The sequence below is a fragment of the Chroicocephalus ridibundus genome, chromosome 15, assembly GCF_963924245.1.
Source record: "Chroicocephalus ridibundus chromosome 15, bChrRid1.1, whole genome shotgun sequence".
NCBI lineage: Eukaryota > Metazoa > Chordata > Aves > Charadriiformes > Laridae > Chroicocephalus > Chroicocephalus ridibundus.
Genome location: NC_086298.1, coordinates 8,702,298 through 8,727,126, shown reverse-complemented (window position 1 = coordinate 8,727,126; position 24,829 = coordinate 8,702,298). Strand labels below are relative to the sequence as shown.

Here is a 24,829-nt window from a genome sequence, read left to right as displayed (position 1 = left end):
TCCATTAGACTATGAACAGAAATGAATGTAGTTTCCTCCTCTGACAGCTGGGTTTTATAATATGATTTTTTTTAGAATACTTGTTCTTTTCCCCCTATGTATTTCTACATATTTCTGCAACCTACTGAGTCACCAAGCTATGCACTACGTAGTTACTCGGCTCAGAGCAAGCCAGTTTCCACGGCAAGTTCTTCATAAGAACTCCCTGGCTTAGGGTAAAGCCAAATGTATTTAATCCATCTAGATGAAGATGGGATCCGAAGTGCTTCTACCTCAAACATGAATGGTTCTGGCAAATGCAAGATATGATTATTACCACAAAGTGGTAATAAATCAAAGCAGCAACCTAACTGGGAAGATTATACTTGTAATATTTTTAAATACGTGAAATTAAACTAGGTGTTGCAATCATATGTGATTTCTCTGTATCACAATTTATCATCTATAAACCTAGAAGCAAATTTTAATGGCTGAAGGGCTTATGCTAGATGATGCTGATGCTACGTGGGTAAGCATTTTGCATGAGTAAGCTTAGTTCTACGCTTACTTTACACGACTGGGGTGAGACATCTGTCAAAGACTCACGAAACACTGTGATACGGGAACTCATGGACAGGCCGAATGCACCTCAGGTAATCGAAAACTCTGCACAGTCGGGGTGACTGCAGGGAAACCACTAACTTGTGTTGGATCCACAGTCACATTCTTGGACTTTATCTTTTCCCAAAAATAATTTAAAAGCGTATTTATTTTTCAAAGGCACTTGCTAAGCTTTCAGCTTGGCTGGATATCATCTTATATATTACTGCATCACACAGATTAATAATTATTAGTAATTATTATTAATATCATCTCTGATATAAGGACTTCTTACAACAGCTTGTTTTCATCCTCTCTCCCTCATTTGATATTTAGGCAGGGAAAAGAAAGGTTAGTACGATAGAATAATACCTGTCCTTTTGCTGAATAATCTGCCAAGACATTGAGCAGCTTATAAAAGACTTCAAACCATGGGAGGTAACTGAAAAAAAAAAAAAAAGAAAGAAAAAGCATACATTTAACTTTCTAAATCTCAGTTATTAAATCCAAGACTGCTGGCTTTTACTATATAGATGCATCCTAACAGCGGCCTCCGCTGGACTTTGCACTTTATAAATATCTGTGGAAAAGCTGCATCGGACCTTGCATTTGAAGGCGCAGATGTCCAGAGGCTGGAGCATCCCTCTGAGAACGGAGCTTCAGCATCTGCCCTTCCCCAGCGTTCCCAGCCACCTGCGGGCACCAAACATCAAATGTGGCACCAGCTGGAGCAAACTGGGGTCTCAGGCAGGGCAGTGCTGGGAGATCATCCCCCTTCTCGCCCTGAATGTAACAAACATACAATCCAATGGAAGCTTTTAACCTGTGAGATAAATGTACACTCATGTACGTCGCCTTCAGGTATGCTGGAACATTTTCAATTGTAATTATTTGCCAAAGTGTATGTTGAGTAACTTATCTTCCACACACCTGGGAGTCCTAGTAAAGTGAAGACAGTTGTTTTGGTTTTGAACCCTGACACAACTGGATTTTTTAAATTGCATAACCAATAACTCAGCTTTTAACTGTTGTCAAATCTTATACCACATCCCGTATCATGGTATTCAGCCCAGCCCTTACTTAAGTCAAATAGAAACTTTACCTTAAGTAAACGTGCACTCAACTTACAAAAGTAACAGAGAGCCAAATTTAAAAGACAAACATGCAGAAAAAAATCACATCTTTTTCATTTACATTACACTTCCGTTCCACAAAATAAGACAGAGCTAAGATATTACTTTTCACTACAGTATGCTTTGGTATGATTTTGTACTTGTTTTCATGACACAGTTCTTTATTCCAATTCCTTTTTAAATCCCGGCAAGGAATCTCCCCTCAGCTGCAGCGAATGGGAGAGAAGTCTGCATGACGCACAAACTGATTCTTCCGTTAATCACAGACGCTTTCTGAAGCAAACGGATTCTATTTTGATATAGGTAGACAGGATTTAAAGTTTTTACAAAATATGATTACATCCTGACAACCATAAAGAATTGAGTGTCCCATGGTTCCTAACCGTACAGCTTTTAGTAATAAATGAAGTGAGAAGCTATATATGAGACAGAAAGTGAATGGCACTCCATCATTAACATTTGTTTGAAGCCCACAAATGCTACTGTAAAATGTAAGTAGCTTATCAAAATATACTGATAAGCAACTTAACTTTTCATGTTATATGACAGTATTATCATTTAAATTAATATGCTCTAAGCATCTTTACAAACTATGTATTGGAATAGAGGCGAAAGGCAGACAATTACCACTTTAACCAGCATTTAAGTTTGGCATTATGTTGTAAACAATCAAGAAGGATTACTTAGAAGATAAGTTTCTTTCTTTCTGTTTAGTTAAATAAACTTCAGCAGAGTTAAAAGCCATTACAAGAGTAACAAGAAATCCTCTCAAAACCTATCTGCTAAGTAGAGATTAAGAACCTGGTAAACAAATCCTTGCAAGGAATCTATCAAAAGAGTCTGAAAAGACAGAAAAGCAAGGCAGCAGAAAGCTCCTGGCAGTACGAACCCAAAACCTATTTCGGGAAGGCAGCTTTAAAGTTCTGCTTAACTGCGCGGGGACCTTGCTGGAAAACTACATTTACAGAATTAAAATTAGGATCTTTTAAAATATTATTTACACTGGACAACTAATATCCTTCAGCAAAAACTTAATGTGTCCGTACAAAAGCAACAAAGAAGAGGGAGGTCGCTGGGCCCAGCTCTGCCAGTGCTGCCCTGCCCCGAGCCCCAGCGCCGGCGGGCGGCACAGAGCAGGCTCAGCACCCTCGGCATCAGGGGTGCAGGTACCCAACAGGGACCCGCTGGGCTCTGAATCCAGGGTCAGGCTCTGTCCCTTCTTCAAAGATTGACTTGTCTGGCCTGTCAGGGGCCTGCTTGGTCACAGCTACACCTCCCCTCACTGCAGACTCAAGGCAGTTCTCTTTATTACGGCGATACACCAAACACGACAAACCTGTAGGTTCTATCCACGAGAATCCTCCAGACAAATCCAGTTTTAATGCTTTCACCCACCACCTAGAAAATCGCCGCTATGATTCTAATAAAACTAGCCCAGATAATGTCTCATATTCACCCAAGCCGAAAGATCAGCAACCCCTCCATGGAGGAAGAGGGAAGGCACAGCCCTGTTCTGCTGCACTTGCCCACTCCTTGTCGGCTTGCCCTTCTCTCTTCACTGGTATCTTATGATGAACTTCACTACTCTTCTTTGTTTAACTCTTCCGTATTTTAATCCATGTTTTCCAAATAATGGTTTAGAATCTCAGCATAACTGCTTCTTTTTCTTATTTTACGAATACCTTTCCATTTTGAGGAGAGAAGCTTCACAGTTCCGAAGCTGAGGAAACCGGCCGATACTTGCGGCAGACCTCAGCTCAACACAATACACAGGGATCTGCGTCGCTCCTGCTCACCAGAGGTGCAAGATGAGATAAAACAAACCAACCACCACAAACCTGCGTAAATTATGTAGACAACTCATTTCAATTTTCACCTCCCTCCTTTGTCACTGCAGAATTCAGGATCTCTCTCATCCTGAAAGCTTTTGATACATTAGAAAACTAATTTATCCTGCCATCTTCAATACTTTTGCTTCATCACTTATTCCATGTGTTTACTACTCAAGAATGAAACAGTTCTGCTTTTATTAGACCAAATTGTGACCAATTAAAATCAGGAGAAAAAAAAAATATTAAAAAAATCAAGAAATGGAGTTATCTGAATTTGCTTCTAGATCTCTGCCAAAAGGAAAAAAGAAAATACGTGGGGTTTTTTCTTACGAAAAGCAAATCCTTGAGGCAGCCTTTAAACACCCCCTCCAAAGAAACGGAGGTTGAATTTATAACCAAAAACTTTCTGTACCACATGCAACTTAAGTAGCACAACTGGTAGCACTACTGAAGATTTATGGCTTATGACTTGCTCATATTTAATTTGTAACCAAACACTTCCCCTTCCTCTTAGCTACCTTAGAACTTTTGATTAACTCTTGTTTTCACAGGTCATAGGTTAAACAAAGGAAGGGAAGCGCTCTGGAGTGAGATTGCCCAGAGCCCCGGAGCCCGGCAGCGCCGGCACCGCACACACACAGCCCCCGCCAGCAACATCAAAAACGCGAGAGACGGGAGATTCTTCAAGGGAGTTGAAGTTCAAAGACTCCAATAAGCATAAATCAGATTGTGGTTGAAGAGTAAACAAAAATAAAAGGGCAATCTGAATTTTTTTTTTTTTTTTTAAATTTTACACCCATTTTCAGTTTCCTCACACAGATATATACACACACGCACACATATAACGACACTTTTGCCACCGACGATGAGAATCAAATGAAAGCCTGACCAAATCCGGCTTGTCGAAGGCGAGCGGTGGGTTTGGCGCTTGGCTGCTCCCTCCCTCTGCCCTCGGCGCTGGGCACAACCACGGGCGCGGGAAAACTGCTTATTGTGCTGCTGAAGGTCTGCACAAACTCTCCTGCACAAGCTGCACAGTACCTTATTCAGTAACTCATATGTCATCACCTTTTTAGTGCGCTCCTTGAAAGTACAAAACATCATTAGTTACATGTGTCATAGCAATTAGGGTCAGGCAAACCGTTAAGACAACAGTACTGCATCGCAGCTTGTAAATACAAGTGTTTCCAAAATGCAGCGCGTAAGGAACAGCGGTGCAAAACCAACAGCTGACAAGGCAGGCCGAGACAACAGGAAGGATATAAAAAGCAGCAAATTGGGATGATCGGAAATCCCAGCAACCGCCGGGGGTCAGTGCTGCAGGCAGAAGGGGGTCACCCCTGCCGCTGCGGGGGGGGGCCCGGGCGGCCAGGGGGACGCAAAGGGAATGGGGGGGGGGATGCAGAGGGGACCGGGGGGGACTGGGGGACACAAGGGGACTGGGGGGACGCAGGGCAGCTCCGCTCGCACAGCCCAACCGCTGCTGCAAGAGTAACACGGGACAGAAAATGCCATCACCCAGCATTAGCTGCTAGACGGAGGAAAATGCTGTACTGCGGTCAATTTAGCTTTGAATTTTTCAACATATTAATCCACTCGTGCACTTTAACATATGAAAGGCAAAAACTGTCCCAGCAGCACATGCCAGGTCACATTTTCTGACATCCAGAAAGGACCGCAACCAAAACCGTAGAATATTTAGCTAGCTCTTTTGAAATAATGCAACTGCATTTATATGCACATACCTATCCACAGGCACACACAAACCACGCGTGTACACACACGTCCTTCCACAGGAGGAAGGATGCAGCAAGAGACGACCCAACAGAACTTCCTTTAGCGACACTAAGTTGCCAGTAGAGATGAAATTAGGCAGGAAAGTGGATTTCCAGGATCCTTCTACTCTCATTAATCACTGAATACAAAAGCTTTTAAAAACAAAACAAAATAATTATTAGCATTGTTTACAAACAACTTTTATTTTTTCAACAATTAAAAAGATATTCCCCTTCCAGCTCGCTCACACGAGGGAACATTAACTGAAACTAACGCTTTAAATTTAGCCAGACCAAATAGTAACTCTGGACAAAAAGCAGAAAGGCCAGGACAGCACACAAAAAAATGGTGCCTCATTTTAATCTATTACTAGTCCAAGCCCTCTTCTCGCCTGTTTGACATGGGCAATTTTGGAAATAAAAGTTTCAGTATCTACAGCCACAAATATAAGGTTGACTCTGGCAAAAACTATACAAGAAGGAACTGAAAATTTCCCTGCCCTGCTCTTGTACCCAGTCTACCACGCAAACACCCAGTTTTGGATTTTAAATGAAAGTAAGCTTCCCCCTTTAACACCACCTTAGCTTACTGGAAGATTTACGGATCGTGCTTCAGAACTTTAGTACAGTGCTTTGGCTTCTGTCCTATGGAAAATGAAAGGGCTCATTGACAATAATGGCACTTGGAGCTGAACAAACATGAGAGCTACTGTTCTATCTCGATCAGAATATAAAAGTTAGCCTCCAACAAACACAAAAGCCAAGAAAACAGATATAAAACCAAGACAATAGCTCTATCCTAGTGACTGCCTAGATGCGAAGGCATGCAACTAATGTAGCCAAATGGAATTGTCCAACACTGAATAAGAAAATGCAACATCGCCAAGAAAAGAATAGCAAAGGGGAACTCTTTAAGCAACATACCTACACTGGTATCCAGTTGATTTCATTATCAAGTAAAAGATGCCTTCCTCAGGAAAACACAGCTGTTTCTTATCCAGTTCTGAAGCATTACTAATTAATAGAGGTTTTGAAAATAAATATACTCTCTTTGAAATGTGAAAATTTCACCCTTATCATTTCTTTTGATATTTTTTGAGCGCTCATTAGAATGAAGGAGAGTTCCTCTAAATGACCGTAGCTATCGCACAAACGCCAGGTACATCCAAGGTCAAGCGCAAAGAGAGCCTGGGCAAATGGGCAAACACCGTAGGGAACTAGGAGTTTTACTTACTGTTAGAAAGGTAAATCTCCAATGAAATCAACTTAAAAAGGGAGAGATTTCCCAGTGTTAGCTGTAACAGACAACTGTGAGAGAGGAAGCAATAGTGTAGAAGAACACTGTGAAAGCTGAAGTCATCAAAATAAACTCCCATGGAGCACTAACAAGTTTGAAGGTGTATTGAGAACTTCAACAGCAGAATGCTACGTGTTCCAATGTAGCAGCAGCAAACCCCAGTGGCAGGGGGTACCTTTTAAAATGATTTATGAGTATTTGCTAATTACCATAGCAACTGCTTATAAGACTAATTTTTAACATTGACAGCTCCAGCATTCAATTTTACTGGTGTGCTGACACCACGAAAAAGCAAAGTACACACTTCTGGAAAGGTACCTGCAGTACCTTTGGTTTCATCTGAACCCTACGAAGATAACGACCACTTTAGGTCCCACCATTTCTACAGAAAAAGCTTCCAGTCCGTATATAGGCAGAACTGCATTTTTGTATGTATATCTTTGTCATTTGAAATTAATGAGACTGAGTAACTAGTCTAACACCAACATATTTAACGCAGCTTCTCCTAATAGAATGAGTTGTAAGCACACATAACTTTTATTCCTTCCATTCACATCGATCCGAAGTGGAATTTTTAACATGTATTTATTTATAACACGTACTATATATTTTGATAACAGCATAACAAACTGCCACCTTCCTTGCAAAACAGAACAGTCATTTCCATTTTACAGATGGGCACACTCCTCTGTAGTGACAGCCCCAGAAAAATCTGTCTGTATTAGCCAGGATTGGAGTCGAGGAGTTCCTGATTCTTGACCTTTTGATCAGTACACTAATCTACAGTGGCCTAGAATACTTAATTCTGTCAATAATGAGCTTGGCTCTTACGTAAACCATAGTACGTATCATCAGTAACTTCACTGGAAGCACTCCTGATTGACAGAAGTGGAAGGAAGAGGAAATTCAGGCCAAGTATTTCTTCTGCCAGCATGACTTGTGCACGTATCGATAAAACACACCGGTGTTTCACTTCAGGGACTCTGAATAATTTAACTCAAATCACAGATGACCTGGTGCTCAGTCATGGCAGTGAAATCACTGCGGAGCCCAGCAGGTTTGTGCCTGTCAAAGCGTTGGTCTAATGAGTGAAACCCCTCTTCCTGCCTGGTCACACTGGGATGGTGCCAGTGACTTGTATCCATACGCTGCATTCTCTACAGCCACCCCAAGCCACATCACTGTTCCAAACGCGAGATCCATAGGAGAGTAACGTGCAAGATCAAAATCTCAAGTAAGATTCAGCATATTGAAAAAAAGATGAGGTTTATTATTACTACTATTATTAACTGCAATGTATTCACCCAATGAATGTTCCGGGCTAAGCAGAACATACATTTTCTGGCTCAAGGTACTTGTCAATACCTGCCGGACAAGTGAGTGATCCCTGCATCCAGAACTCAGGCCTCTCTGTGGGTAATCCCTCCACCACCGTGTTTGGAAAAAAAATGGGTATGAAAAACTACTACAGTCTCTCAGAGACCAGTTATCTTAAGACTTCTTACTTTTAAAGATAAAACTCTACCATTTATACTTAAAAACAATTCTGCTTCTTTCCATTCTCCTGCACCTGGTAACTGATGATGCTCCTCCCAGAGAGCATTATTCCTAACGTCAGCGATCATATCCTATTTTAAGTTAATAACGCCGACTGCAGCTTCTGATGATGAACGAAGTGAGGTTTGCCAGTCGCCATGCTCTGCAGTGGTCTTCTGCAGACACAACTGTAACTAGCAAAAGCACAGCCCTCAAAACACTTTTTCCTTCCCTTCATGAAAAATGTGAATTTCCCTTTTTTATTATTTTTAAATTCCACCTTAATTTTTAACAACTAAGACTAAGTTATGTGACTTAACTACATATTTTTTAAAATCATCCTTTTCCTCCCCTCAAGAGAGAGCTGAGTCTTCATATGCCTATTATTTTCCTTGCAGTTATACACTATTAATTTTTGTATTTTTTTTTCACCTTCTTTTCCTTCCCCCACCCAAGGCTTAAGCATTTTTACAAAATGCAATTGAAAGAACCAAGACATCTCTGGGCTCATTTGGGAATTTCCGTAGGCTAAATTCCCAGTTCAGCCATTTATGTGTTCCAGTGTCTTCCCCTACACCTTATGGAACTCAGTACATCATTATTCTCTCTTCTAGACTCAGTCTATTGACACATTCTCACACTTGTAAGCTTAAACACATACACACATACCCACAAATCTCCATAGCAACATCTGTGCATGTTGATGAGATGCAGGCTTACCTTCCGCAGGATCAGCCAACAGCCTTTTGTGAACAGCAGCTTTTATTTTTTTTTTTTTATTTCAAAGTTTTGTCTCTGCATTAGACCTCAATCCATTGTAAGTGCCTCTGCCATTGCAGAAAGCCATCCGAATCCTTTCCTTTTCTTGCTCTCATAGGATCTTTCCTTTTTGCATTTTCCCCGGTTTTGTTATAAACTTCCCTTTGATTATTACCTCTGAGTGCTCTTTCCATGATTCCAGGAGATTCAGTTAGAAGTTCTGTAGCTTAAGCAAATGACTCTTGTACATATTTTAGAAGTATTTAACCCCACAGCCCTGGCTCACACAGAACTTGAGCATCTCGTCTTATGGAGCATCTTAATACTATATTCTATTATATATATTATATATACTATTATTAAAGGTTGGACTCGATGATCTTAAAGGTCCCTTCCAACCTCAACAATTCTATGATTCTATGATTCTATATAATTGTCAATAGAAAGTGCTTGCTTTGGTGACTTGCCACTGTGTATTAATAATAAAAGTCAATTAAAACATTCCCTTTCCTGTTTTTCTACCCAGTGTGACCAAGCATAAGCAGTTACAGCAAGTCCCGCTCGCACAAAGACTCCCAAGTTCAGTAAATGCCACTATTGAACCCAACCGCTCCCCAAACAGCCACAGTGGCTCTCGAAACAGAGCAGCAGCGGCTCTCACAAAAGACAGCTCAAGGAGCTGAATACATCCCTTTAACAACATGAAGCCAGAAAACTGTAAGAAAGAGATTTATGATGTAACAATTTTACATTTTAGTCAAGCTAAAAAGTGCAAGAGCAGCTCGAGATAACCATTCCAAGGGTCTTTTGTTAGTGTGCTAACATCTAATTGGGACATCGCAAATGGAGCTGAAGCCTGAGTTTGACAAAGCTGTCACCCTTTCTCGGATTCTTTGTGGTCACTCTAAAACCTTGGTGGGGTGGAAAAAAAGGCCAGTGCAGCTGCACTGTGGAATTTATGTAAATAAAATGAATTCAGAAGAACTTCAGCATTACAGTATGCAACATCATGAAGCATCTATCAAGCCAGCGCTCAGTAATCTCCCCCGCTTCTCGCAGGAGCCCTCCGTGCAGGAAGAAAACAACATCATTTTACAGTCTGAAAAAGAAACAGCTTTTCCATGAAAACCATGCCTTGGACTTTCACTGAAAAACATTTTATACAAAAAGAATCCTTTTTAAGGGCCTGGAGCGTGACACTATATGCTGGAAAACAGGAATACCGCACCTTTTGGCTCATAGGTCCATGCGTAACACCCTGTATTTCTGTACAAGGAAACTGTACGTTCACAGACACATAAATAGAGGCATAATTTAGAATGTACAAAATTTTAAATATCTTCAATAGTCAAGCTTTTTTCCTCATGAATTACCTATCACTGCAAAATTTAAGAAAGATTATTGAATTTTATGATTGAGTATTTTGTGTTTAATTTATTACAGAAACATCTTTAAGTTCCGTTCGGTTGTTGGGGACTTTCTGCTTTCTCTCTGGTAGATCACTCCTTTTTAAAAAACAAAGACTTTTAACTCCTAACATATAAGTTACTCATACCATCGGGAGAACGCGCCAAGCGACATTTCTCCAGTCGGTCCACACAGAGAAAAGAGAACGGAATTCATTTAAGAGACAGAACCTAGGGTCTGCTGAAACAAAACGCCAAACTGTAAGTAGATTTTGGAGAGTATGTACATCTCTGAAGCCTGGGGCACAGGCTGACGACAGAAGAAAAGAACAGTGCGATTTGATCAGCTTTACAAGAGACAAGCCCAACTACACAAGGCTTCTCTGGAGTAGAAAGCTGCAGTTCTCACTGTACCGGCTAACATCAACCCATCTGACCAGGCACACCTCCCTTCTCAAACCCAGCATGCCAAGGTAATTAACTCCAGAAGATCAAGTGCATTATCTTAAAAAAAATAAATCAAAATTGCACGGGTTTCAGTAGAGGTAAGATTAAATGGGAAGTTTCATAAACTCCCAAACACAATCACAAGGTCTCTTGTCCCTTTTCAGAAGGGAAGGTTGTAAATCTTCGGGGTTTTTTTAGGTTAAGACCAAGAAAGAAACTTCTCAAGCATGTTCAAGAGAAAAGGACTGAAGTAGCGACATGAAATAAAGGTACATAAAGAAAAAATTTTGTTTGCATTTACAAGGCAAACACTGCCAATTATGTCTTTATACTCTTATTAAAACCACAGGCAAAGAATATCCCATAAAGCACACTTGGTGAGAAGATGGGTATACTGACGTGCTTGACAGTTTATTATAAGATTTATGAAGTGCAAGAAAATAGCCTTGGAGTTAAAAAGACAACAATAATGTTCCACTTAAGGCCAACAGGAATACATGGAACAACTTTTTTACTTGGCCAGGGTTAAGAAAAATGCTCTAATTAACAAATAAGAGCACAGAACAGCTTTAAACTGAGAAAAGTTAGATGATACTGGCACTAAATTTCCTGGACATCAAAAGAAACTGGTTATGAGGTAGTTAGAACAGGCTAGGACACAAGGTTTGATTTTAAAAAAGCAGGATGTGTTAGGCAGCATGAGAGCCTAAAGATCACCACCAGTGACAATGCAGAGAAAGGATTCCAAAGGCTTAGCTTGTCAAGGAATCTCTCTTCTCAAACCATGTTTAAAAGCACACATGAAAGTGCTCGGAGAGAGAATTCTAGATGTGGCAGACAATCAGAGATCCCACTAGGTTTGAGACATCTGGCATCAGTTGAAACCCATCACATTTCATTTGGGGATCAAAGACTACTCTTAAGTCTATCACAGGTTGAAATAGTAGATCCTGAACAGCCTTTTCATCCCAATGCAAATTAATCCTTTTTCCTTGACCAGAGAAACAGCTCCTTTTCATTACAGACTCCAATCATATGTGCTCGTTGAGCCATGTCCTCTACTACTAAGTTTGAGCTGAAATTTCAGTAGAATTATGAACTTTTTATTATAAATCAAAAGTCCTCCCTATCAGCACAATGCGTTAGAGCACACTGCCACAGTGAGCTCCGAAAGCCACAGGACTTTGACATACTTTGTATTACAATCTGTAATGCCATAAATCCCTGAAGAGAAGGAAAATTTTACACATCTGTTTTCAAGAGCCACACTGAAGGGCTGCTAGGGACTTTTGCTCAGCTACTAGGGAAATTCGTCACGTGTCTAAAAGTTGAAGCTGAGCATGAGATATGTTTTCTAAAATCTCTGCCTCTCCCTGGGTCTTTTATTCTTGAATCGGAGGGGTTTTTTACCCATATATTTTGGCTTAGTCGCTAGCCATCAACCTATGTTAAAGCCTAAGGAGAAAAAAGAAGCCTGAGTTCCAAAACCTCTGAGTTAAGAAACTCTGAGTGTAATAAATACAGCTCAAATACACCCACATCATGACTGTGACAGGTTCAGAGGGCAAGTGACTCCCAACCGGCCAACACTTTCCATCTCTGGAGCGACCAACCTCATGTAAGGCCAACGCCCAGCTCCGGGAAAAAAAATTCGCTCGGATATGAAGTTATGTTTAGAGTACAATAATCAGAGCTGTCACATTAAATGGAAGGTAAGTATCAATTAGTGACATTGTAGGAGGAAGGCCAAGGTTTTCACTGGCTAATCACACTGTCACACAAGAGAGAGAACTGCCTTCCGAGACACAGAAAGGAATTTCTACTTAATAAAAGCACACCACGGGGTGACTACCTCATCCATCAGTACCACAGTCTGAGTCAGAAAAAGCCTGGAGAATCATACCAATAAAGACAAGCAAAGTTTTAGTAAGAGGCAAACACTTTAGGACCAAGATGGCAAATATCCCATTTCTAAATACACGGGGGAGATGTATACTGAGGAAAACCGATGAGCCCAGACTAGTGGTTTTTTTGTTGTTTTTGTTTGTTTGTTTTGTTTTAATCAGACAGCATTGTATCATTTCAACACCAAAAAGCAAAGCTGGATAATGCAGCTTCATACCTGTGTGTGTTCATAAGACAATGTTCTAGGATACTACACTGATTCTTTCCATTTTAGTAAATTAAATACAGAAAAAATTGGGGTAGGAAATGAGAATCATTTAGATGCAAAAATAAGCATATGAAGTGATAGCACTTGACTCTTCATCTGCAGAAACATCACTGATGAACTGATCAACAGACTTCCTGAAAACCTGACACACAAATTAACAGAAAAAAACTCTCTGGCTCTTTCCCCGGCTAGAGGGCACAATTTTTATTTATGAGACTTCTTGTCTAACAATCAGTTTAAGCAAACAATTAAAACAGGAGATTGCCCACAATCACTTTATTCTCTGAATACGCAAGCTGGTGCTCCAACACTAATTAATTCTAAAACACATTGAGGTAAGTTACTGTTAGGTAAATAATACTTGTATAGTTTGGAGGAAGATCTTTCTCTTCTCAAGCACGTTGATAAACAGTCGGGGTCACAAATTAAGGGTTTTATTGCAGATCCACGCACAATCCCGACAACACTGCCTCCACGAAGCCATATAAAACCTTTCTCCTATTATTACAGTGTGGCTGAATCATGTTTTCTATTGAAACAATATGCAGAAGTCAACTCACGCGGCTTTTCTCAGCAGTTCTAGCTCTCAGAACAGCCCCTGCTTCTCCAATTACCACCGCATAACCTGAGGGCTCCTGCCACATCTTGATTTTTGAAGGAGGAAGTTGCCATGTAATCTCGTTGGGGGAATGCTGTAGACATCTGTCAGCAAGTACAGGACGGTCTCATTCCTGACAGACGCATTTTGTAAGCCTTCAGACAGCAACCCAGAAGTGATCCATTTGTGGAAGAGAAGATCTATCCATCTTGCACTTTAACTACTTCCTCCCTGCTTTTTTGATGCCAGGGAACCGGGTTTTCCCCAAGGTGATGTGCTAATTCATTTTGTATTAGCACTAAAATGGAAGTTTCCAAGCCAGTCAGCCAGGGCCAAAGGTAATAAAAAGTGACATGATTTAATTACTTCTGTTACAGTTGTTCAGTAACTAAAGAAGGTGTGACATGAAGCCCTAATTAATTAAGTAAAATTGGTTTCTGGTCAGTAGGCAAGACCGGTGAACTAGCTGGGATAGAATGCAGTATTCTTAGCTTCATCCAATTCCACCAGTAGCAATACATTAGTATTACTAACACTTGACATTTTTTGTTGTGATCCTTCTCGTTGATACTCTACAAAAGTGTTTTGACTTGCAGTCAAGATTAAAGCTTTGGCAAAATCTCCAATAAACTTCCTTTGACACACCTTCACTGCTCCTTGAGTTCACTACAAGTCAGTTAAATTAGCATTGCCCTGGACTGGTAATATAGGAGGGGGAAAGGAGAAGGAAGGGGCTTTTTTGTTTGGTTTAAGGGAACCTGGGTCTCTGAGAAGGATAGCGCTGAGAGAAAGCAAATAGAAGTCATAACTAACTTTGTATATTTACTCATCATATTCTGAAAGCAAATACTGCTCTTGTTCCACATACCAGAACAGCAGCAAAACCCAACTAGCAGAGAATGGCACAGAACTGATACTTTCACTACACCAATATCGTAAGTTTTGTTCCAAGAGGTAATATTCAGAATTAATGGCACTTATTACTGCTATAAAAATTACCTGGCGTTTGTTCAGTTAAATCAATTGACCGTTGCAACCCAGGACAACTCCATGACAGCAATTGTTCATGTGAAATCTAATCTCTGGTCTTACACAAGAGGATTTCATTTTTAATTTTTTTAAAGTTCTTTATTTTGGCGAGAATTACCTTAACAAATAAGGGAGAAAAAAAAAGATGTCCAAGAATCATGCATGGAATATTATAAACAACAGCTAAAATCCTAACTGGGCTACCTTTCTTCTTCTACCCATGTATCAACGACGCGTCTTTTCCCTGTCCATCCTTACCTCCAGCTCTTTCCTAAAACCATCGTAAGGATTCATTTCTCCCTTCTGCACATATTCCTTATACTATTCATTTTGCCCTTTACTTTTACTATTCAAAAAAAAAAAACAAAAGAAGAAAGAAAAAGTAATAATAAAAAGTTCCCACCAGAACTTCCCACCAGCATACTTGTGCCTCCGACTGCACTTCCATGGATGCAACACCCATGAACTCAGATCCCCAATTTTACCACTGCCGTGATTAAAAGCGGGAGGCAGCAGAGCGAGATGAAACAAGAACAAAGGACTGTCAGCAGAGAAGCGACTCTCGGGTAAGAGCCCTGCACTAGTTTACACGGTCAGCAGCTTCAGGAAATGCATAGAGCAACCCGGAGCTGTGGCACACTCAGTCTAGGACAGCAGAAGGTCTCTCCCTTGTCCCCACACACCTCGTGGTTTTCAGAGTCAGCAAGTGGATATTTCTACAAAAAGGAGAAACAACAAGCCCCACAACACAGCACCCCTTCTCCACCCAAGGGAACTGGAGTTCTAGGTTCTAAACGTCTGAGGCTTGGAACAGTTGCAATATGACCTTTCTACGTTAAATAAACTGTCAAGTGTTTAAATATGCAGCACAGACTACTTGTGCTTAGGACCACACGGGCGAGACAAACTAATAACATCTTTAACTTAGAACGGGTTTTATTTAAACCTTTAACTTAGCAGGTTTCATTACAGCTAATGAAGTGAAACACGCACCTTCAGAGGAGGATTCATCCGGCCTCTTAGGCTTGTAGTTAGTGTGAACGTGAATCACGCTCTGCAGCTTTCTCCTACTTCAAACAATTTCTAATTTTCCTGTAAATATTACGACCAACAAGATCTGTGAAAGTCTGTGCATGCCTTATTGCTACCTTGGAAAAAACCATGAATCGTTCACATCCCTGAGCATTCCGAGGTGAAGGTGTAAACGCTGCACATTAAAAAGCTTGCAATGCCAGGACTGCTATAACTTGTGCTGCTGTATAAGTAAGTTCAGAAATTTTCTTTAAGGATACAAACTTTAAAGACACAGAGGACTACAAGTGTTTAGGATAACTGTAATCAGAGCAAGAATTCCGTTTTGACCAGAATTATAGGAGTTGACAAATAGCCCAGATGTGGAAACAGCGCATTCTGGAAAGCATTAATCCACTCCTGTAGATCTGAGAGCCTGGGACACATCACCTCCTCAGGAACACCATTAGAACGCAAGTTGCCCAAACCTGTTACTGCACACGCCTGAAAGCATTTCCGTATTCACGTTCTTTCCCTGTCCTCCCTTTCTCTGCTCCACGACCCCTCGTTCTCGCAGGGCTCCTGCCACCGCACCACAACGGAGCCCGGGCAGGACGCACAAGGGAAGCGTGCGAGGAAGCCTGTGCCGACAGCCCTTCCCTCCCGGCTCAGGATCAATAGAGAGCAAGATGTAGCGAGAAGGGAAACACGAGTTTAACTGAAATGCACATTTCTCTATTACATAATTTCCCCCTTGAGAACTACAATGCTTTTTCTTACACCCTGTTGCAATAGCGCTTTAGAACAAACTTCCCTCAGCTAGACAGCGGCTGCGCTCCATTGGTGCAGGTTCTAGAGTGAGATTTGGAAGCGTTTTACTATTACGCTCCTCATAATTCAAACTCTGTTTTGCGTCTGTCTTTATAGGTCATTGTTGGCCAGATGGAAAATATTAAGGAAAAAGGATTGCAACTAAATCAATCGGCTGTAGTCTGCTGCCAAAAGGCCCCAGGCTAAGTACAAGCAGATTTGCAGGCAGGCTCTGCTCCCTCACAATCCGCGATCTGGCACATCCTCTGCCCTGACTAACAGCAGGAGGGCACGGGGCCAGCTGAGAGCGGCTACTGTGCCAAACAGACTGTGCAGGTCTTGCTGCTTGAATGCTCCCACAGAAAAGGAGAATCGATGGGACCCTTTTGTAAACAACTCCCGGTACTTTCTGGCTGCTACTAACTTCAGAAGTGGTATAACTTTATCCAGCTACAAAATTAACGCAAGTACACAGCTCAGACTCGTTACCAAAATCAACATGAAGAGAAATAAACACCAGTGTTGAAAGATAACACCTAAACTTTCAACTAAGAATAACGATGTATATATACACATGTATAGTGAAAAACAAAATCAAAACATCTTTTCTCCAATGCCAAGCACTGTCTAGGAACAATTGAAAAATGGCTGAACAGTAGCCAAATAAAGTATTCATATTAATATGCTTTGCAAGCTCTTATTTACAAGTAAGAAATTACTTAGATGTGGTTACTGAAAATTTGACTTCCCATGTTTATTTCTAATATATATACATCCCAGGAGAAACCTTCCCCCCCTCCCCCAGGTCACATACACAGTCACCAATCAGTTTATCAGTCCAGTTTATCTGGCAAGTTCAGTGGGGAAGATTTTCCTAATCTTAACAAACTGACCCTCACGCACTCAATGTTTTCTTCCAGGTGCCCATGTCTGCAGCACCTGCCCCAGCTGGACAAGATCAGGTACGGCTTAACGGACTGGCCTTAAGCGTGTTCTCTACAACTCGGGGCGGGGAGAGCGGACAGGCTGGAGCTGACTCTTCACAGGATTTTCTAACAGCAGGATTCAGTTTTCTTTTTGCAATCAAGACCAAACCTCAAAATTAATAGATGGACAGAAAGAATTTCTGTTTCTAGTGGATGCTAAGAGAAAAATTGGTAGAAACAGAGGGGAACTTCTGTTCCAAACATCATCACCAGCTGATCACATTCCATAAAGCATCTGCAGCCGAGCCCTGCCATGCCCTGCCCCAGCCACAAGGCCCGTGGCACCAGGCGGTGGGGGACGGAGGTGTGCGGGACCAGGCACAGTAACAGCCAAGGAGGAAAACATCGCATCTCCCCATCCATTTAAAAGCAATGTAACCAGTGCCCTTTCATTACCTACAAAGGTGTTCCTCTTTCAGAGCATTTGTCATTACAGAAAAACCCAGAGTTCAGAACTTGTATCTTTTCTAAGTCTTCTTCCTATTGCATTTAGTATTCAAATTTTAATTCATTTATACTGATAACATCAGATAATTTGCAACTATGGCTAGATGACCCAGCACAAATCACTAATATTTTGGAAATGTACATAGAAGTGAAATAAAAAGGTAAAAAAGACTGGTACCTTTTTATGATGGATTTATTTTGCTACTATGAATAATTACACAAATAGAATTTAACATAGTAAGCATGCTGTAGCGCATTTAAGCCTAGAAATATAAAACCTTACTCCAGCCCTGTCCACTTCTGCTGAGCGATACATGGAGCTTGCCATTTCTGTGTCCATGATTATGAGGTGTGTGATTAGCAAAGTTCTACCATATTTAAGTTTCAACAAAAGTATTTAAACCAACGCAACCATGCTTTAAAACTTCAAGCTCAGCTAGCAAAGCCTTTAACAGACCTACTGACACCACAATGCAAACTCCAAAGCTCTTCACCCAGTGTCATTTAATATATTCCCTATTGACTTGTTATTTATCAACTAGGTCTAGTTGAAAATAAGAATTCATTATTTATGAGTTCAGTGGAATCGCCTCCTTTCAATGTTGGCCTTAAAACTCAAAGCGTCAAAATGCATTTGTATTGCTACAACTATGATGTTGCGTACAATTTCAAAGAAAAAAAAAACACCAAGAGGAAATCCTGTACTTGCTTTTCGCATATTAATAAAACAGAAAATACAAGTTATTGATACAACATATTGATACAACATATTGATCATGAATGAGCACAAATATTATTGGTCATGTCAATAAGAGGATCAAGAAAAACTAGGAGTAAACTTCAATAGAAGCTGTTTAGTGATGGGACAGAAAAAATGCATTATCGCATGCTTTTAATATTTTAAAACTATTTTAATAAGTGTATTTTATTACGCCTTGCAGAGAATATAGTTTCAGAGAGCTAGTACAACTTGAGAGACACTTCAAAACTTATTTAAAGATAAAACTTATTTAAAGATACTTGAGCGAGATGAGATATGAAGACAACCTTACAGGCTTTCTGAAATAAGTTTCTAGAGTCTAAAAAATGTTTAATGGCAGAGATGAAAATAGAAGACAACAAATGAGCAGATGTAATGCAAAATTTAATTCCTCTTTTCCTGGAACAGTATTTTTAAATAGCTCATCTCTATCTTGTAAAACTTGTAAGGACAATAAAGAAAAACCACAGGAAGTTTGGAAAAACTATACTGGAAACAGTGTATCAGAAAGAAGAAACAAAAGCAGATAGATAAATTTAATTGATGTCAAGCTCTCTTTTCACTAGGTTCATCACTTTTCCATATATATTCTGACAAGCAACCGAAAATAAAAGCCAGTGTCTGTTTAAGCAAATCAGCAGGGGTAAAAACCCTAAACTTTTAAGATGTAAACTGTTTTATAAACATGTCAAGTTAAAGCAAAATGCCTGCAACAACAGGAGACCCCTTCCAACCCCACACACTGCATTCGTGGCGTTCTCACATTTTCTAAGCCACTTTAGATCAATTTCCTGTCATACACAGCAGAGGAAGTCGAACTGTTTTGCTACAGTTAAAGCTTGCAAGAAACTCGAATTTCTGTGAAAGAAGGTCAGACTCTGGCTACGAGCCTTGCCTGCCCTCTCCTCTTGTCTCTCTGAGCTCCGTGCAAAGGAACCCAGCAATGTCTGCATCTCCAGCTCTGACTTACACCCAGTGCACGTGTTGAATCCACTGCTAAAAAAATAATAACAACAATAAGAAAAAAAAAAAAAATCTATGAAGGCGGCAGACAGAGGCTCAATAACAACATTTTTATTAGGTACAATTTTGTTGTACTGTTGAATCAGAGAGATCCAATTTCTCATGATTTATACATGTATTTTTTTGTGGCCTCTGCCAATGTCTAACAGAACCAGTTTGCTATTTTCTTTCATCTCCAAAGCGTTTTAAGAAGTACAGGGATTCCAGGGTCGATACACCACAAGGACCAGACAGACTTCCAAAAGTCTTCCATATCATTTCCAGCCATTACCAACCATCTTTCTGTAGGGCGTGAAGTATCATATAGATACAGATGGAAGCAAAACATTGATTTTGCTTATTACTGCTTTATTCAACACACATCCTCATAAAGTCCAGACTTTTTCTTATTTAATTAGACAGTAATATTTTTCTGTGTCCACACAGAAGCCTAACAGCAAAAAGGGGAAGGGAAGAAATCAGGTTAAAGAGATACATCGAGAGAGATATAGAGGGATTTTTTAAAGGATATCTCTGCTCTGGGGTCACGTGCAGTCATTGCTTACAGCCTGGACTTGTAATTACAGCTTTAAATTAGCAAAATAAATTCTTCCTCTGTTGTAGGCAAGCCTAGTTTCATTATCAGTTCTCTTCCTCTCCTTTCAAAAAAGTGGGTTATATGTAAACTTTTTTTAAAAAGTAATTATAAAATAAAATTACATAAATGGATAAAAGCACTAATCTCCTGCAGGCTACAATGAGCTAAGTGTACATAACCTTACCAAGAAAAAGTACCCAACATCTACTTTACTCAGCTTGCCAAAGTAAAAGGTCTTCAGGTACCGGTGCTGAGACCACGCTCACGCAGCGCTCACAGACAGGAGCTGGGTACACAACCCAGCAGCCCCGGCACCGTGGCGCTCTCTGTGCTGCTGCCCTTCTCCATCTTCCCATTCACCCCAAGAGAGTAAAATTAAAGCTCCAGTTGACCACCCAGATCAATGGTAAGACTGGGGAGGGGAGAGGGGGACATGACACAAACGAAACGCCCAAACCCCAGTAATTGCTCTTCTTGATACCAACACCAGGGAAACACCCCCACGTTCAACCCACGAGTGGGAAAACGGCAAAAGCTTCGACTATAGTTCAGAGTTCCATCTCCCCCAAAGCAGCACACAGCCAGAGAGGGTTTTTTTCTTCTGCTGTACAGTAAATTAAAACAAAACAAAATAAAATCCACACCAAACAGTAGTCTAGCTACTTTCTTACCAGGCACAAAATAGACTCCCTATTAATTTACTTTTATGTACGCAAAGGAAAAATGCAAAGCACGAAGAAGCTGCAAATCAGTAAGAATTTTTAGTTAACAAGAAGAATTCTAAGGCTCAGCCTTCCCATATATCAGACTACTACTAAATACATTAAATTATTTGTCGTTAATGTGATAGTCTGTATACTCCACAGAAGAAAGTTCCTATTAACACTAGTTCAAAGCATGCATTATAAATCTGTGCTTTTTTAATGTTCCAAACTTTCATCCAGATCAAGTGAGAATAGGATGTCCTTCCTTATTCATCTGCAAATACTCCTTCACAAACACCAGCTACAGAACATCTTAGAACCACAACAACAACGAAAAATAAATATATCAATCTTTCTAATGAAAGGATTTAATAATTTCCATAAGGTTATTAAAGAATTTGTGTAGGCTCAAGTTTTTATTGAGCTGCATTACTCCAACTCGATTCGCTACCATGAACAAGCCACTCTGGTACCCGCAGGAAGGCAGCAAAGGCAACGCCGGCAAAGGGGGTGGAATCCAGTGGCCCAAACCACTGCAGCTGATGAGGAATTAGTTCAGTGGGAAGGCCAGCTCTCTGAGGCTGCAGGAACCAGCACAACAATTTAAAAAGAATGATGAAGACTAAGGAAAGGGCGAGAATCTTATGCCTTCAGTGGAAGAGGATGGCTACAGGGAGCAGCTCCTGCCCAGCCCCAGGAAACAGCAGGAGAATGAGGTTGATTCACCTTTGCATCTACTATTTTCTTCTTTAAAAAAAACCTATGGAAGATATTCCAAAAGACCTATCAGCCTTACACAATGTGCACTTTCACAAAATCAAGCCTTTAAGAAATACCTGAATTGAAATTGCAATATTTGGGTATTTTAACAGCACAGGTCGTTCAGAGGATATTGAATCAGCAGGACTGGACCCCACAGTAGAGAAACAGCACAACATTTCATTGGAAATCAATTTGGGATATCTTATCTCAGCATACCATCTATCTGCGCAAAGATTCTTCATGACGATTACTTTGTTTTGCATACTTCTTTTTAGCTTAAAATTAACCAAAATTTGTCTTCTCCTACCACATCCCGTTTTGTACCTATTCTTATGGCCAGATACACACAGCAGCAACACAACTTCCTGACGTGATGGTACATCTTACTTCAAAAGTACAATTTAAGTCACGTAAGCCTTCATTCAGGCCAAATAATGAATCCTACCACAGAACCAGCTGAAGACGCACAAAACCCATTCAGTGGAAAAATTTGTAAAGATGTGAGTGCACAAGGAGGTTTTGTAAATTTAACCCTTCAGAGCACATATTACTTTATATATTATATAGAGAGTATATATTACTTTAGAGTGTATATACAGCCACACTTTAAAAAAAAAAAAAAGTAAAAATTCTAAAATCCAAATGTCTTTCCCTTCCCTCCCTCCCCCCCAAGTGTAAATATTTTTCTGTGGCTTTTGGCCAAATCAGTGAAGAGGGAAAATTCTAGAAGACGAGAGGACAATTATTTTAAAACAACCCCCCCACACACAAATATTCAATTTTCTCCCCCAAAAGAACTGAAAGATTTGCAGAACTAAAAGCAGTGTTCAGGGTTTGGGATTATTTTTTTTTTCTCCTTACATTAGAAGGTACCACAACAGAAGCGTGTTACATTTGGGAGGCGCACACACAAACAGTGGTACACAGGCCCTTAAAGCTGTTTGTCCCCCATGCATCAGTGCCCTGCCAGTTGGCAAGCCTGAGCCAGGAAGCTGTCAATTCCAATCAAGTTTAGGCGATGCAGTCCTATTAAAGAAGTCTTGCTGGTTAAGGGGCGTCCACTGTTTCCAAAGCATGGGAAAAAAAAAAAAAAAAAAAAAAAAGAAAAAAAAGGGAAAAAAAGGGCTCTGCTTTCCTTAGATTTGAGCTGGCAACTTTCACTGACTAGAGTTTTCAAGGAGCTATGAATGAGCTTAACAAAGGAGTTCTGTGGCTAGTTTCTGGCTGAAATCCATGTCAACAGTTTTTAAGGTCACAGGTCACACTAACTAACATTTATTCCCAGCAGACCCTGCTCTAAACACAAGCTGTAAGTAGTACAAATTTGGAATTTTTCTGTAATCCCTTGAGATATTCCTGATCCTTCCACATGTTTCTGCTCAATTAAAAACAATTCTCACTTTGCACCACAAGAGAGGCCCCTGCTCAGAAATCTTATTCTATCCTAAGAATAAATGGACAAAGACTGCAATCAAAGGAAAGGAAAGGGGGGAGGAGAGGAACTCACAACAAATCACACCAAAAACCTCAAATAACTCCATACAGAATCACATTCAGTTAGTTACATTTTCTGCCATCTGTCACAAACTATTATAGATTCATTTCTTTTTATCTTAGAAAAAGAGTGGTGCAGAGCTTAGCTATTTTGGCCGAGAGGGATTTCCACACAAATGTTTCTGCATTTCACTTCAGAAGAACGATTTTCATTTTGGGTACAAAAGCTGAATACCCACTGAAAACTTCAAATTAAGTAAAATTGAAATCAGAGTTGCACATGGTTATAGCACCTTCTTAAATCAGTAGCTTTGCGAACCAAACAAAACTACGCAGAGTTTTGAGGTTTTGGTGGGTTTTTTTTCTTTAACAAAACTTGGAGCAAGGCAAAAGTCTCTGACATATTATTATTGCTCCATCAAGCAGTTTGAAATAGGTGCTATAGCTCACAGCTTAACAGATAGAACAGAAATTCTACTAGTTAATAACAAAAAAAAAAAGCAAGGTACCTATTACATGGTTACAGGAATGAGAGAGTTCTCGTCCACCAAGTCTGATTCTTTCAACTGACTAAGTACACACAAATCTCAGGGCCTTTGGCGCAATGCACCCTGTCCAGTGCCACAGACAGGAACTGCCACCACCGTGTTCACCTTCTCCTCTTAGCAAGACTTCGCTACTATTGCTGCAACCCTTTCTGAAAGGAAGAGAAAACCACCACCTCAGCACCTTCCAAGCGATAAAGGATTGTGTACAGTCTGGCAGCATTTACCTAAACCTCCCAAAGCTGTTCTTAAAATATCTGGAAAAAAAAAACTTTGCAAGTCAAATACAGCATTAAATTGACCAAAATCACATTTGTGGAGAAACTGCAGTTCAAGGCAACGTATTTCTCTGCTGGGATGGACAAGGACACGGACTTCTGCCCGCCACAGCTTTTGGGGGCTGGACTCTACTGAAATGGAGAACTAATGGACATTCTGTCTGGCTTTATAACTTTAAAACTAATAAATCCTAATATTTTACAAACTTAGGGACATCCTAGAAGATATATTTAAATACAATTTACACATAAAACAATTTACAGATTTTAATACTCTATCATACACCAATAATCCAGACTAGACTAAGAAATTAGTGATTTACACAACCTGGTAAATTTCTTCAACAATGTTAAAAGTAGTTTTATTAGTATTGTTATGTTGTACTGTAGAAGTGCTGGACTTTTGGGGGTGTTTTGTGGTTTGGTTTTGTTTGGGTTTTTTAAACACATTTTTATTTCAGAGTGTTTTTCATTCCATTTTTCACATCACTGGCCTCAGAATCTTAACTCAAAAATAAGGAACTATGAAGCAAACTAAGTAGCAGCAAGAACGTTACTTCAAAACCATTCTGCTAAATGGTTCTGGAGAGCACAATTATTATACTTGGCCTTATACCTACTTAATAAAAAAGTTCAGTTAAATCAATACAAAAATATTATTTCTCAGTTAAGCTACTGAATTTACTTTTTTATCTCAAATCTACATTGCCATAGGAGAAGTGCACGTTTAGGAGCAGGGTCAGCTTGGTGAACATCATGTGATTTTTTTTGTCTATACCAAAAAAAAAATAGCGCTATTCAAGTCACCGCTTTATTATGGTATGTAACCTGGAATCATTACACTGAATTACACATTTAAACCAGTTCA

At 40.1% G+C, this 24,829-nt stretch overlaps 1 protein-coding gene across 8 annotated transcripts in view; it reads right to left on the bottom strand.

Moving 5' to 3' along the window:
- The window catches only part of DENND1A (DENN domain containing 1A), a 206,678-nt gene that overhangs the window by 117,872 nt on the left and 63,977 nt on the right, over positions 1–24,829 (bottom strand). For all 8 annotated transcript variants that reach the window (XM_063353015.1, XM_063353006.1, XM_063353010.1 and 5 more), the window contains one exon: positions 952–1,021. In XM_063353015.1, the coding sequence (XP_063209085.1) occupies positions 952–1,021 (70 nt within the window). The remainder of the gene's footprint in view (positions 1–951; positions 1,022–24,829) is intronic.